We start from the raw sequence: 16,166 nt of genomic DNA, 5'->3' as shown, positions 1-16,166 counted from the left end.
ATTAGCTGATTGACTAATTGAGTGATATAATAATAAATTATATTATAACAATGTGTCGATAGTGTATGTATATATATATATATATATATAATATATATATATATATATATATATATATATATATAGCCTACTGTGAAACGTGACTGAGAACTTGAAACAACTTTCAAGAATCAAGGACTTGGAAGTTCATTGACACTTGTTACAAAAGTTGTTGCATTTATTCCTCAGTTGAAAGAGTCTTGTAGAAGATTATCTTATTCAAATATGGGTAAATAGAAAAAACTTGGTAAAGCTTTTAGATATTACGTTTTTATTTCAACTTAAGTCATATATAGTTGTCAAATTAAAAATGTACTATTTAAACATGAAATCTTGAATCTATAATTGGGTTTCAAAGAGTGAGAAAGCCTGTGAGAGGGAGTGATAGGATGAGTTGGTGGGAGGGGAGCCACCAGCTTTGATGGCAGATTGCCAGCTTGCACTTTTTTCGAAGCCACTACAATAATAGAACAGGCTATTTCCTTGCTATGGAAAGCAACAAGTTGATTTTTGCTTTTGCATCGATCTGCTAAACATCATCCTCCTCCATGTTCTATTCAAAGCTGGAGAAAAAAACAGCCCAAACATGAATCTGTGAGTATTATCAGAGACAATGAGACAAAGCAAATTTCTTCTGTCTGTAGCATAATCTCAATCTTTTAAAAAGTTTGATCTTTTCATCTTCTTTTGATGAAACAGATAAATATCATCTAACAGATAATATTATTACTTGAGTCATAGGCGCCAAAAAAATATTGGGGGGAGGGGCTTCAACCGGGGGGTCCTTCCCCGGAAAAGTTCTGAATTTTTCTAGACCTAGAAATGCTTTATTTAACTAAGCAGTACATGGAACATAGGTAATATTGCTGTTGATATCAAAATTAGGGAGAGGAACAGTTTTGGGTTTATCCTGTTGATTCTCTCCCAATCATTAATTTGATGTTGTGATTAAGGAATGTAAAATGTAAATGTACCTGGAATATTTTAATGAGTATGTGTAAATTTGATCGTTTGATATAGCCTACCTAGTGATATTTTACATATTATTAACGAAGCCTATTGCTTAGACTACATTTTGTAATGTTGTTTTATGGCCAATAACATTCTTGATTGTAGGCATACAAAAAAAAAATACATTTCACTTTTTTTGACACTATATTATGCTAAAAATTAACGTACAAAACTAAAAATAACATGAAGATTTCGGAATAAAATATTATTATTACCTATTCAAAAAGTCCAATTTTTGGATTTAGTTCTGTTTAATTTGGATTTAGTTCTGTTGACAAATTATTGGGGGGGGGCACCAATTTAGTTCTTTAGGGGGGCTTGAGCCCCTCGGGCCCCATGGAGTCGGCGCCTTGAATTGAGTTGCTGCTGACCATTTTTGGAAAAATGTAATTCCCTCGGAAATTGTAAATTTTATAGAATTTTGTATACGAAATACGAGTGTATTTTTATTACGAGAATGTATAATTTAACTTACTAGCTCAAGTTAGTGTTTCAACTGCTTAGTTGATGAGCTTATTGAGTTGGTACAATGTACCGCACCTAGAGTACATCGAATCATAGATTAAGGATAAGCAAGATAGAATAACTATATTATTCTTGTCTCTGATCGAATTGTATGAGCGAGGCTCGGAATACATTTTTCCTGTAGTATTTCTGGGTTTTAGCTGGAAAATTCGTTAACTTTACTGTGTAAAATTAAAGATTAAACTGCAAACTATTTCATCTTCTATTTTTGAATTTGCTGAGTTCTTACCAAAATAAACTGATTATAATAATATTCGTAGTAGAAGTTTTGAAATTTGTAGAAGAACAGCTGATAGTATTGCATAATTTTTGCATCGACTTGGGCCACCATTTCAGCTTGGTTTTGCATTGTGTACAATGTCGATACATTATTGAAAATGCTGTCTCAATGAAATAATTGAGAATATTTGTAAGGATATTTTCAGTTTTTATCCTTGAAAGCTCAAGAAATTGATTTTTGATACGTAAGTGAAACGATAACCTCATCAACAAGCCTTTTACTAAAACTTATCAACTTTTATGACCAAAAATACACGTTAACCTCTTTCAGATCAAAAGTGATCAACCTCTTTCAGATCATGAAAAGATCAACTGGAACTTGAATTGGTTGATTTTTATTGATTTTAACTTTTATTAGAACGCTTTGACAAGCACTACCGTTCATTTTTCATAATTTTGACATGTGGAAGGAAACTTGTTCTTAAAAATTGATAAGTAAACTCATAGTAACTTTATAAATAAACTTGTTCTTAAAAATGTAAGTTAAACAAATTATAACCGTATTTTGACTGTAACTTCATCTTGTCGGCCCGGTTGCACAAAATCCAGTTAAATTTAAACCGTAATTAAATGTGTCAAGAACCAATCAGAAAAGCCTTCTTTTCAAAAAGCTTACACTGATTCTCGTAGCATTTAATCATGATTAAAATTCAACAGGCCTTTATGCAGCCGAGCCTTTAACTTATAATATTTCAATAGCTTTAATGTACAATATTCGCTAAACATTTGAAAAAATGCTCTCTAATTGAAGAAGGAAAATTTGAAGTTACGTAGATTTCATGGGTCTCTCACTAAATTGTACTAGAGATTTCAGACACCCACATGAAAACACTGGAAAATTTGAGTCGAAGTTGCAATTTTCGGGTTGCAAGACCCCAGACTTTGTCCCAAAATTCTTATTTTTCCTAGTTGGTCCCAAAGTTCCGGTCACCCAATAATGGGGTTTGAACTCTTCTCAACTTGCCCTATCCAGATGTCTAGTTGGCTTGCATTTTACGGTGATATTTTTATTTATTCATACATTTCATTATTTCTGTTTACACAAGAAAACACGGAATGGGAGAGAGACTGAATTCTAGTAAAACTGTATTAAGTTGATGTGTGTGATAATGATAACAATAAATGTTGGTCAGGGTGCAGCAAGGCAACTTATGTGCGTAGTGCACATTGAATAATTCATAGTGAGAGAGAGAGAGAAAGTGTGAGAGAGCGAGAGTGTGCTAAAGTGTGGGAGTGTGTGTGTTTGTGTGGTGCTATGACTGCTTGTCAGTGGTCGTTGCTATACTGAAATTAACTGAGACTGTCTGCGTGCTGTATATAATACCATTCATCCATTGCTGATAGTTTGAAGTTGATCTCACTACAGCATAATATCACAGATTGAAATAGAAGCAATAGCTACTGTCTCTTTCTCCTGGTTCTACTGTTCTGATGTTAACCCATAACCCATCCACACATTTACAATTTTGTATGTTCTACGCACTATTTTCCAAAACAGTTTATACAGTGTATTAGTGCACATGTCTATAAGTGCACAACAGTATTATAGAAGATTATGAGTTTTGTTGAATGCAATGATGATAACTATTCTATAGTGAGGTCCACGTTATAATGGCAGTGATAAAGATAGGAGAAAAACGTTGCCAAGTCTCTCTATTCTGCCACTGAGTGTACACAGCTGTTACCCAATTCATCCCATTAAATTTGATCTAATAATAATTATCATTTCCTTGATAAAATAATCAATATAATGCTAAATTAATCAAGAAAAAATATTTTTTCATATTTTGATTCAAAAATTTGCTTAGCTATAACTGATATCAGATTTTTATTTTTATACATACCTGAATAATGGCGGCTAACATTCTGGCAAACTGACAACATTGCAAAGCTAGAGAGAGATAGCGCTATCTGTTTTGTTGTATGATAGAAAAGGACAGCAACAGTATTGTCAATCGTACACTGTCATTATAACGTGGACCTCACCATAAGAAGATATTACGATATGAGATAGAGATATTCAGAGACTTCAATTTGTGTTTTCATTATTCTAATCCGGTTGCATATTTCTTCATTATAACCGTCGTAGAATGATGTCAATGCACTTCCGTTTCATCATGTCATTTTTCAATTCAATTATAACTAAAGTGTGAGATAAATTACTTTTAACACGGCTCTTTCTCGAAGACGGAGAGGTCCGATGCTCTATCCTCCACTAATCACTCCCACTACCTAGCAGCATTCTCCTTCTTTTGTGTCTGAGTGAGAGAGCTTTGTAACGCGACGCGGCAACACTCCCCTCCATCAATTGCTGGCAATGTTCCAAGTAGTGTACTGGTCAGCAGGTATATTGGTTTTTGTATGTTACAGAGATGTTTTCATCACAAGAACATGAAGCAAAATGACATGGCGCATCCAATTGTGCGCAGGATGTCCGTCTGTGTCTACGCTACAAACTGTGGACGGAGAAATGGGTTTCTCCTCTTCATGTTAAAAGTAATTTATCTCGCACTTTAATCGATTAAAGTCCAAGAGATATTACTTTTTACACGGCTCTCTCTCGACGACAGAGAGACCCGATGCTCTTTCCTCCACCAATCACACCCACTACCTAACAGCATTCTCCCTCCCTACTTTTGTTTCAGTACCCAATTGTGCGCAGCATGCTTACTCCTCTCCACTAACCTCTCTGTCCATGCTACAAACTAAGTAATCGGTTTACCCTTTTAATGTTGAAAGTAATATATTTCGGACTATTGTACATACAGTATTTGAATAAAATCAATACACAGAAAAGACAATTTGGAACAGAATTCCGGACCGGTTACTACAACCTAACTTAATAGAAAACAAACAATATTCAGAAGTACAAAAAACAAGAATTACAGTGAATGTGATTGTTTTCGGAGCTGAGAGGGGAAATGAATCTGATGAATGATTAATCTTGGTTGGGTGAAATAATGAGTGGTATGTGAAATTATGGTTTATATGCTGTAGATTGTTTGTTTCTGCAGTATAATTATGTGACTTGTTATTGATTGACGAGCCTATTTCCATAGAAGACAGAGAATACTTTCCTATAGTGAGGTCCACGTTATAATGACAGTGGAGAAAGATAGAAGAAAAACGTTGCCGAACCTCTGTCGTGTCAATGCCTTCTATAGACGGTAGCTGATAAAGGTTTATTGATGTAATATTAATTGTTCATCCACGTTATAATGACAGTGGAGAAAGATAGGATAAAAACGTTGCCGAACCTCTATCGTGTCAATGCCTTCTATAGACGGTAGCTGATACAGGTTTATTGAGGTAATATTAATTGTCCATTCTCGTTTAAAATAATAAATTATATTTTATTAAGCAAGAAATTATATTTTCCAATAATTTCGTAATCAATTTACATGAATGAGATGAAATATTTTATCAATTATTAATTCTACATTGTTGAAAGACGATCTGGCAACAGAGCAAAGCGATAAAGAGATAGCGCTATCCGCTTTGTTGAATGAAAGACGAGGATAGCAATACCATTGATAATCAAACACTGCCATTATAAAGGTGCGTACAGATTTACGCGCCGCGAACATGAGTAATTCACTTTTGATCAGCTGATGCCAAGCTTTTTATATTTGTAGCTTACCGTTTCTGTAAAACTACAGATATAATCAACGGATTAAAATTGAATTGCTCATGTTCGCGGCGCGTATATCTGTATGCACCTTAAAGTTTGTAATATAGATCAAAACAGGAGACACAAGATATAAATAGATTGAAAACACTTACAAACTTACATTATAAACGGAAATTTTCGGGAACTGAGTTCCCTTCCTCAACCGAGCAGAGAGGTATGCACTTTTAAGGTGCGTACAGACTGTCGCTCTGCTCCGCAACCGAACGTCACTCCAGCAGAGCGATTGATGATCGACCGGCGAGCAACAGTGGTTCGACCGGGGAATGCGAGAAGATCTAACATCTTCCGTAACGCTCATGATGGGTGCGGGGGCGGAGCGACTGTGGTTCGATGGTGGTACGAGGGCGGTACGAGGGCTGTTCGAGGGAGGAGCGTGCTTGGTGCGGGTTGGAAGCGCGAATATGTGTACGCAGCTTAACGTGTACCTCACTATAGTAAAATTTCATCTCTGCAATTGCTTTCTTTGTGTGATTATGTTTTGTGACCCTTTACTGTAATTTAATTGTTCTTGATTGTGTATCACCTTTAATTCAGTTTCCCTTTGCAACTTTTAAAGTGATATTTTTGTGTTTTGCAGAGGTGATAACGTGCAATGGATGTGAGTTTCAACAATGTGTTGGAGAGCACCAGACAGTACTTCCAGGGCCTGCCGGCCAACAGTCCGCCTCCGGCCCAGCCGCCGCCTCCGCCTCAGCCGCCTCCGCCTCAGGCACAAGCACCGCCCCCGACGGAGCAGCCGGTCACGTCGCCGCCCCTCTCCTATTGGCCGCCCAAGGCAACCACCGCCGGAAACAGCGAAACGGCTGCAGCACAGGTTTGTATCGAAATCAATATTGAAAGAAGACTAAAGGCCGGTTTCCGAGCTGGGGATCCTAGACTAGTCCTAGACTTTAAACAGCTGGAGTCAGAAAATTGGCATTCCAAAACGAGGCGTAGTCGCAGCTTTTATAACAGTAGTCGTAGTTTTTATTTTCTCATTTCTATAATTGGAAACGTTTTTCCTCGACGAAATTAAACATTCCTAAATAATTCGAAATAGCTGAAACTTTACACTATTTTCTCTTTATTTTATTTTGTGTTCAATTTTCTCGTTTTTCGAAATTTAATTCAAACGTGACTATGACAATGACTGCGACTACGCCCCGTTTTGGAAAACCGATTTTCTGACTCCAGCTGTTTAAAGTCTAGGACTTGACTAAATCCCGAGCTCGGAAACCGGCCCCAATAGTCTTCTAATAATTAAAATAGTCTTCTCACTCTTATTATTAGTAAGATTGAGGATGAGTTCTACATCTGATTATTGGTCTTGTATCCTTCAAGTTTCAAGTTTTTATTGGGCCAGTTGAATGTAGAATTTACATAATAGCCATATCACAATTCACATTGAAGAAACATACAATACATTGCAAAGGTACAACAAATACAATAGACAATAATAAATAAAAAAGATAAGTTATATTGGAATCAAATCGAATTTACAATTAGATCAGATAATTTAGTGGTCTCCTGTACTTGGGTATTATTTTAAATAGACAAAAACTCACATTAAATTAAATTGTCTGTCATTATTGTCAAATTGTCGGCCTTGTCTGTCATTAGGAAAAGCAGATAGCTCTGCCCTCTTCCAACACCGTACTATTGTTTGTAGACCATGTAGAAATATGATTAACAAGAACAAATAAAATAATTTTTATCGCAATTTTGGAAATTTATCATCAAGTGAATAGCTATGAAGTGTTGGTGAATAGCTAATAAGCTTTACATAAAGCTATGAAGATATTCTTGGTGAACTTGATAGATATATTTTGAAATAATAAAATAGATGTACAATATTCATTGAATAAATAATTGGAATATCGGAATGGAAAAAGAGGTGTTAGCCCAAAAATTGTTCTGATCCTAAATTTCCTCCAATGAAATAATGTTCAAAGTTGGGTCATGTTCACATAACAATTTTCAAATCAAAAATGATGAAAGTAAATGTGTATGGCTTTTGTTGGTGGGGAGTCCCTTGAGTAACAGTATAATATTATAAGTATAAAAATAAAAAATAACGCTATATATAATTATGATTTGGGATGTCGATAGATTGATAGAAAAACCAAATAATAAATTATAAATACAAACTCTTGAACTATTCTAAAATATTGATAATCTTGAAGGATGTATATATTTTTTATTGGTGAACATAATGTATTTGGGATTTATTTATACAATATGACAATTTCCACTGAGTCTAACATGACCCATAGTGGTACGAAACAAAATAGCACTGTTCCACTGTACATGAATTAACTATGAGTATTAATGTAAAACTAAAATTATAGATGAGCACAGTAAAAATTAATATAGATTACTACAAAAGCAAGATAGAAATAGAAAAATGAGTAGGAAAAAAAGGCATGCAGTTCGTGAACACATGTAAAAATGTTCACTTAACAATTTTCAAATAAAAAATGAGTAAGTAACTATGTAAGTAATAAAATATGAGTAAGTAACTATACTTCATATTAAGTAAGTAATTATAAAAAAGGAATACAACTTCTCCTCACTACCAGAAGCAATACCCAGTCAATACCCAGAAGCAAGAGCTGGGATTATGATTAATCATTACTAACCAGAATTAACAATTAATATTTTAGTATTTTATTTCCTAAACAAAACAGAATGTTAATGTGAGAGTCCAAGGGGGGACAACAGTGGGACGTCCAAGGTATTTGTATGAGGATCGAATTGAGGAGATAGAACGAAGAAGAGGAAAGACTGTTCCAGAGATGAAGATAATGGCGATGGATAGGGAATCATGGAATAAATAGACTGAGACCACCCCAACGCTGTAAAGACACACTGGGGAAAGTCAAAGAAGAAGAAGTATTTTATTTATGTCTTTTTTCTGAATATTGTATATGTTTGTTTAATCTAATATGTATATAAATATCAGTTTCACACACAAGTCCAAGGCTCATGTGGGGATCATCCTCAGCAAAATAGAAATAGGATGAGAGTCAGTGACCGGTACAGTGAAGAAAAATTTCCATGAGTTTCCTAATGTGGATATTCCCACTCTACCGGCCGGCTCAATGTAGTATCTTTAAATTATCCCTCAATATGATATTCAGAAACCACTTTCACTTTTGAAGAGAAAACATATTCAAAAGATAACTTATTTTCAATCATATCAACAAATTTGAATTCCTCTTTTAACATTTTTCAACACTACAAAATATTGGAGACTATATTCGTCATGCAAATCTGTGGTTCAATTGGGAATGTGAAGAAGTTGCCGTCAGTAGGTACCAATTAAAATCTATTCCAATCAAATCCAACTAAATAGAACCAGAGTTAATATTTAGTCAATGAAATATAGGCCTACTATAATATCTAAAGAACTAGTTACATAAAACTTCATGAAATAAATAAAAAACAACAGTTATGCATGTTCTTTGAGCATGTTATAAGAAATATAAGTCTAATTAACTGTACTAATTACTAATTAACTAATTAACTGTCTAATTAACTATAGTCTAATACTGTAGTAGCATTGTCAGATTGTGTTGACAATGCTTACTTACTTACCTATCCTGGCGCTACAGTCCGATGTGGGCTTTGGCCTCCTCCACAATCTGCCTCCAAGCGTCTCTGTCTGCTGCCTTTCGCCTCCAACCTCTCACTCCCATCGCTCTCAAGTCTCTCTCCATATCCTGCATCCATCGAACCCTCGGCCTCCCTCTTTTTCTTACAGCTTCCAATTTCTTATATAACATTCCTTTTTGCATTCGTTCATCGGCCATTCTTTCAACATGTCCAAGCCACCCTATTCTTCTTGCCTTGACGAACCGGAGAATATTTCTACCTTGCAGGATGGCTTCTATTTAGGCATTCTTTCTTATTCTCCATGCACCATTTTCATGTACTGGACCGTAGATCCTCCTAACCAGCTTTCTCTCAAACACCAGTAACGTTTTGCAGTCTTCTTGCAGGATCGTCCATGCTTCACATCCATATGTAACAACTGGTCTTATGAGCGTTCTGTAGATCTTCATTTTCGAGTTTCTAGTGAGGAGTTATGACTTGAGCAGTTTGCTATTTGCAAAGTACGCACGGTTGCCAAGCATTATCCTGCGTTTAATTTCCAAAATATTTTATTTCTACAGTCAATTTCCGTTCCTAAATATGTGAAGCTTGTAACCTTTTCAAACGTGCTTTCTCCTATTTTGGTGATTCCTGGATCTCCAATTCCTCTGGTGTTCATTTTCATATATTTAGTTTTTTGTTCGTTTACTTCAAGGCCTACTATCTTGGATTCATTCTTGATCTCTAAGAAGACTTCCTCTAGTGACCGCATGCAGAGAAAACTCTTATAATATATGCTATTATTAATTCTGTGCCGCATGTTTCTTGAAATAATTACAACATCAGTGTTGACAATGCTACTACAGTATTTTGATGAGTGGCCGCTTAAGTCTCAACTTATTTTGTTCAGACTATTCTCCGTAGACTGGAATAGCTGAGAAAATAAGCATGGAGATTGTATATGTATCGATATTGACTCTGGTATTCATTTTGGTAAATCAATTGATTTTTTATAACATATAGACATAGAATAAAACAACCTCAAGTTTATAATAACAAGAAATAACTTGAAATATGAGTTTTCTCTGATATATAGAGTACAGTGTACTGCAATTCAAAATTGATTTTTCTCCCAAATTAATTCAACGTATTTTTCATATTTTAGATGCAGCAGCAGCATCACCACCAAATACAACCTCAGCCGCAGCAGTCGCACTACCCGGCGACCGGTGGCTCCAAGGCGGCCACACACCGGACACCGCCCCTCTACAATGGCGCCGCCTCCACTGCCCCCACCCCCACCAACCAGCGGCACAATCTGCCTCCGATTGCAGCTCTGACGTCAGCGTCCTACGCCACCAGTCGCGCCACGGCGCTAGCTCGCCTGCCTTCCATCAGCCAAATCACTCCGCACAAGTCTCAGCCAAAGTCGCAGCTGCATCATAACTTCCGCACCAGTACCGACTACCTCTACAGTGCCAATCCTCAGTATTCAACCACGCAGGTGTCAAAGTATCCTAGCACAGGTGGTTCTGCGAATTGTTCGAATTCTGCAATGCCTGGTTCGGCCAGTTACTCGAATTCTGCCACGCCTGGTTCTGCCAATTGCTCGAATTCAACAATGCCTGGTTCTGCCAGTTACTCGAATTCTGCTACGCCAAGTCCTGCCAGTTTCTCCGCTAATCCTAGTACGGCTAGTTACTCGAATACTACACCTAGTAATCCGAATTACTCGATTTCATCAACGCCTGGTGCTGCAAATTACTCGAATTCTGCTACTCCCAGCACTGGTAGCTACTCGAATTCTACACAAAGCAACCCGAATTACTCGATTTCAACGCCTGGTGCTGCAAATTACTCGAATTCTGCTACTCCCAGCACTGGTAGCTACTCGAATTCTACACAAAGCAACCCGAATTACTCGATTTCAACGCCTGGTGCTGCAAATTACTCGAATTCTGCTACTCCAATCACTGGTAGCTACTCGAAGTCTACACCTAGCAATCCGAATTACTCGATTTCATCAACACCTGGTGCTACCAATTACTCGAATTCTGCTACTCCAAGCACTGCTAGCTACTCGAAGTCTACACCTAGCAATCCGAATTACTCGATTTCATCAACGCCTGGTGCTACAAATTACTCGAATTCTGCTACTCCAATCACTGGTAGCTACTCGAAGTCTACACCTAGCAATCCGAATTACTCGATTTCATCAACGCCTGGTGCTGCCAATTACTCGAATTCTGTAACTCCAAGCACAGCTAGTTACTCGAAGTCTACACCTAGCAATCCGAATTACTCGATTTCATCAACACCTGGTGCTACCAATTACTCGAATTCTGCTACTCCAAGCACTGCTAGTTACTCGAAGTGTACACCTAGTAATCCGAATTACTCGATTTCAACGCCGGGTGCTGCTGCCAATTACTCGAATCCTGTTACTCCCAGCACTGCCAGTTACTCGAAATCTACACCTAGCAATCCGAATTACTCGATTTCGTCAATGCCTGGTGCTGCCAATTACTCGAACTCTGCTAAATCTAGCAACACTCTCAATTTCTCGATGTCAACGTCTGGTGCTGCCCATTACTCGAATTCTGCTAATCCTAGCACTGCCAGTTACTCGAATTCTACACCCAGCAACCCAAATTACTCGATTTCACCTATGCCGAGTTCTACGAGTTACTCGAATTCTGCTAAACCTAGTAGTAATCCAAATTACTCGATTTCACCTATGCCGAGTTCTACGAGTTACTCGAATTCAGCTAAACCTAGCACCCCCAGTTACTCGATTACAACCATGCCGAGCTCTACTAGTTACTCAATATCGTCCACACCTAGCGCCGTCAGCTATTCTATGAGTAGTGCAACAGTTTCAACAGCTGTTACCACGAGTTCTGCTGTACCTACAGCTGCACATTTATCCAAATCTCCGTACCCAGCTGCTACCACACATTCCTCAACTTACTCCTCTGCCAGTTCTCCTGCTACTTACCCAATGCCTCGTGCAACGGTTGCCACAAGTGCTAGTAGCAGTCCGTTGCCAGTTTCGGCGCATTCTGGTCATTCGTCCACCAGTTACTCTGCGAGTCAGCAACAGTCGGTCTATCCTCCACACTCTACATCATCCTCCTCGTCGTATCCCACCGCCGCGAGGTACCAAACTCCTCCTCAGCAACAGCAGTACAATCAGCAACATGCAGCCATGCAACATCAGCAGCAGATACAGCAGCATTATTTGTATCAGCAGCAGCAGCAGAGGCAGCAGGAAATGTCGAGTCAGCATTACAGGAGTCAGCAGATGGCTAAGGCGGGAGCGGGGAGACACTATATGACGTCACCACAACAGCAGATGACACAGCAGCATCAGGTGAACAGATTATTTCGGTTTTTATTTATAAAATAATATCATAGTACCCTTTTTTTTGAACTGTATTTAATATAAAATAACAGATTATTAACACAAATTAAAACAAGTTTTGATGTTTCACATCATCTTCAGGTTTTAAAAATAAATTCCAAATAAACTTTTGAAGCTGCGTTTACACCAAAGTTATTAACAAAATGTCAATAATTTAATCCTTATTGACCGAGCGAAAAGAGGTCTAAGATTCAAGTCGACGGTATATACAAGGTTTTTGGAAATTTTGCATTTCAAGGATAATATGAAAGGAAAAAGGAGCCTCCTTCATACGCCAATATTAGAGTAAAAATCAGACTATAGAATTATTCATCATAAATCACCTGTCTAGTGATCTATAATACTACCCGTTCAAAAACATCGAACATCTTGAAAATGACATCTTTCTATCAACGTTAGTAGACAGTTGACTATAATACTACCCGTTCAAAAACATCGAACATCTTGAAAATGTATCTTTCCATCAACGTTGTAGACAGTTGCAGCCAGACCTGATAACAGCGTTAACACTGACATTCCGGGACGACACGTCACGGTACGATATAGGACAGAAAGCTCTATATTTATTTAGGATTTTCCCAAGACATTTCAAATTGATAAATTATTTATTAATTTTTGAGTAAACATAACAACAGGTCAATGTAACTTACAGAGCGCGAGGTCTACTGTTCACAGAACTACTAGTAGATTCTATTAGATTGAACGGTACTTGACAAACACATTTATGTTCATCATGTGTATGATAAGTTATGCTCAATCCAATAGAATGTATAAAGATTGAGTTATTACACAGCCTACTATAGATAGATTATCTAAAGTGAGCCATGGTTATTAAAAATTTGTTAATAACTTTGGTGTAAACGCAGCTTAACTAATATTTTTTTTTTAAATACACAAATATCATCTTTAAGTAATTTTTTTTGGCAGCTGCCCCTACCCATCATCTGATTTATTTGAGATTTTTCAGTTTTAAAATTTTTAATAAAAATAAGTATCCCTGTATACATTACATATACATACATTTTAAGCAGATTATTTCGGATTCACTTTTTTGAGAATTGATAGTATTTAAGGAAGGAACTGAACTTCTCTTTGATTGGAATTCAAATCATTCCTTACCAAGCCTATTTTCGCACCAAACAAGTATTATATTACCAAAATGATCTCATAACACTGTAATCTCCCATTTCAAAGTTCACAAATCAATATTATATAAAATATCACAATGCCTTCTACTGCTTTGTTTCAGAAGTATGTAGATTAGTTATGTATCAGATTAGGTGAAATGGTACAAGCATGTGGATATTCATTTCACTATTCAAAATATTCACTTTCAAAGAGTGTATACATTTTTATGAACCCTCTGTAGAATGAGGGATTACAGCCATAGAGAAACAATAGCGTAAGAGGATATTTCATGGTATAGGGCGTTTATGTCGCAACTTTACTGTCAACTCAATCCGATTATTGTAGATTTTCACTGTTTTGTTGGGGTGAGAGTGTATGAACGGCACAATATGAGAGACTACAGCTTCACAGGAAAAGGAATTACTACATCTATCGTCTTGAGATAACAGTAATAGTACGACATAAACGCCCTATAACATGGGATATCTACTAATGCTTTTGTTTCTCTATGGTACAGCATAAACGAAGTTAGTGGTTAGTCGTTAAGAGAGACCAGCATAATCCCAAGAAAACAAAATAGATTGGTAGAAGGCAGAGATTTGGATTGACTTCTTTGAAAATTGATAATATAAAGAAGAAGAAGATAGTATGTACGGAAAGAACTGAACGTGTCATCTACAAAATGTATCTCGAAGTAGATGGAATGGTACAAGCATGTGAATATTTATTTGACTTTCAAAATATTCACTGTCAAAAAAACTATACATTTTTTGAACCCTCTGTAGAATAAACTAAACCGAGTTTAGTTTTTAGAAGTTTGTGTTTCTTCCATGGTTCCAAATTTTCTTAAATAGCTCAATATTATATCGTTACAAATGGTAATTGAGTGGAATATTTCTAATTAATTAATTCAAGTCGTCTAAATTTATAGTTTCATGTTTATTCTGGACTAAAATTGTACAAGTGAAATTCCAACCTTATCTTGGACTTTTCATTGCCTACAAATTTGGAAGAAAAATAGCAAAAGGACTACCTTATTATTTTTATTGGCTTAAATTGATAAATTAATTAGAAATATTCCACTCAATTACCACTGTTAACGAATAATATTGAGTTATTTAAGAAAATTTGGAATTATTCAAGAAACTCAAACTCGTAATCACTAAAGCTCAGCTGACTGTCATAAATGACAATAAATAAAATGAGGGAGTACAGTATAAACGAAGTTGGTGCTGAATCGATACCCAGGGACAAGACAGATCAAAGGAATCCTAGAAAAAATAAATTGGTAGAAAAGAAACATCTGAAATAATGCAGAAGAAGGCATTCTGTTATTTTATATAATATTGTTTTATTGATTAGCGAATTTTCACATGAAAGATTTTATTTTTTTGAACAAAAAAACCTTATAAACTTGAAGAATACATCTAAGTTATAATTGAATGAAAATATGAGGTGTGTTCCTACTCATTAAATAGATAGAAAACAGAAAGCTTTGAATTCTTATGAAGGAAAACAAAGTAAAAGTTGAATAGGAAATTGCATAAGGAATATAATTTCATGTTTTTTATGGTTCTATATCCCGTAAAATAGAGTATTATCTATGTTTTCTATACAATGTACAAGTATAAGTAAAGTCTAGACCAATGTCAAATTATAAAATTCATGCTTCAACCTTCAACGATTGATTAAACGAAATATGGGTTTGAATTCTTCTCTTTGAATAGAAATGTTGATCATAATATTATGGATATACCAATGATTAGAAAATGGAATCATCACAGAAGAGATATTAAACGAAATTAAATATTTGAATAACATTTACCATATGGAAATATAGTATTAACACGATAACAAGACACGTTAAAATAAAAGCTTGAATGCGAGTTGAATATTATCACTTTCTAATCTAAGGTCCCTTAGATTATCAACAGTAATCTAAAACAGTTGACTTGCTCAAAAATAAATTGATTGTGTGACAATAATATATTTTGTAATTACTCTGTTCAGACTTACAGTTAATACTGTTTAGTGAGGCCACTTTATAATGGTAGTATTTAACTAACATTGATGTTGCTATCATTCAAGAAAGCAGATAGTGCTATCCTTTTCTAGCTCAGCAATGTTGCCAGATCGTTTATTAACAATGTATAAATATAATTAATTAACAAAGTAATTCGTCTCAATTATGCAAATTCATTCTTGGCGAAAAAAATATTATTGGTTATTTTAAACAAGAATGAACATTTGATTTTACATCAATAATTTATTATTGGAATCAGCTATCCTCTATCAATAGAAAGCAGTGGCAAGGCAGAAAACTAGCAGCGCTGTTCTCATATCTTTATACATTGCCATTATAACGTGGACATCACTATAATAGTGAGGTATTTGTATAATGTATGGAAATGATTATATAGTACCCTTTTTAAATACGTTTCTGTATGAAACACTTATATAAAGAACAACTACTTTCGGTTTTCAAGCCATTTTCAA

At 35.8% G+C, this 16,166-nt stretch overlaps 1 protein-coding gene across 1 annotated transcript in view; it reads left to right on the top strand.

Moving 5' to 3' along the window:
* LOC111043345 (mucin-19) overlaps positions 1 to 16,166 on the top strand; it is a 320,347-nt gene that overhangs the window by 249,728 nt on the left and 54,453 nt on the right. Inside the window, exons 5-6 of the mRNA XM_039419355.1 lie at positions 6,123 to 6,359; positions 10,284 to 12,491. Coding sequence (XP_039275289.1) covers positions 6,138 to 6,359; positions 10,284 to 12,491 — 2,430 coding nt within the window. The 5' untranslated portion in view covers positions 6,123 to 6,137. The remainder of the gene's footprint in view (positions 1 to 6,122; positions 6,360 to 10,283; positions 12,492 to 16,166) is intronic.

The sequence above is a fragment of the Nilaparvata lugens genome, chromosome 1, assembly GCF_014356525.2.
Source record: "Nilaparvata lugens isolate BPH chromosome 1, ASM1435652v1, whole genome shotgun sequence".
Lineage (NCBI taxonomy): Eukaryota > Metazoa > Arthropoda > Insecta > Hemiptera > Delphacidae > Nilaparvata > Nilaparvata lugens.
This window is presented reverse-complemented; position numbering and strand designations above follow the sequence as displayed.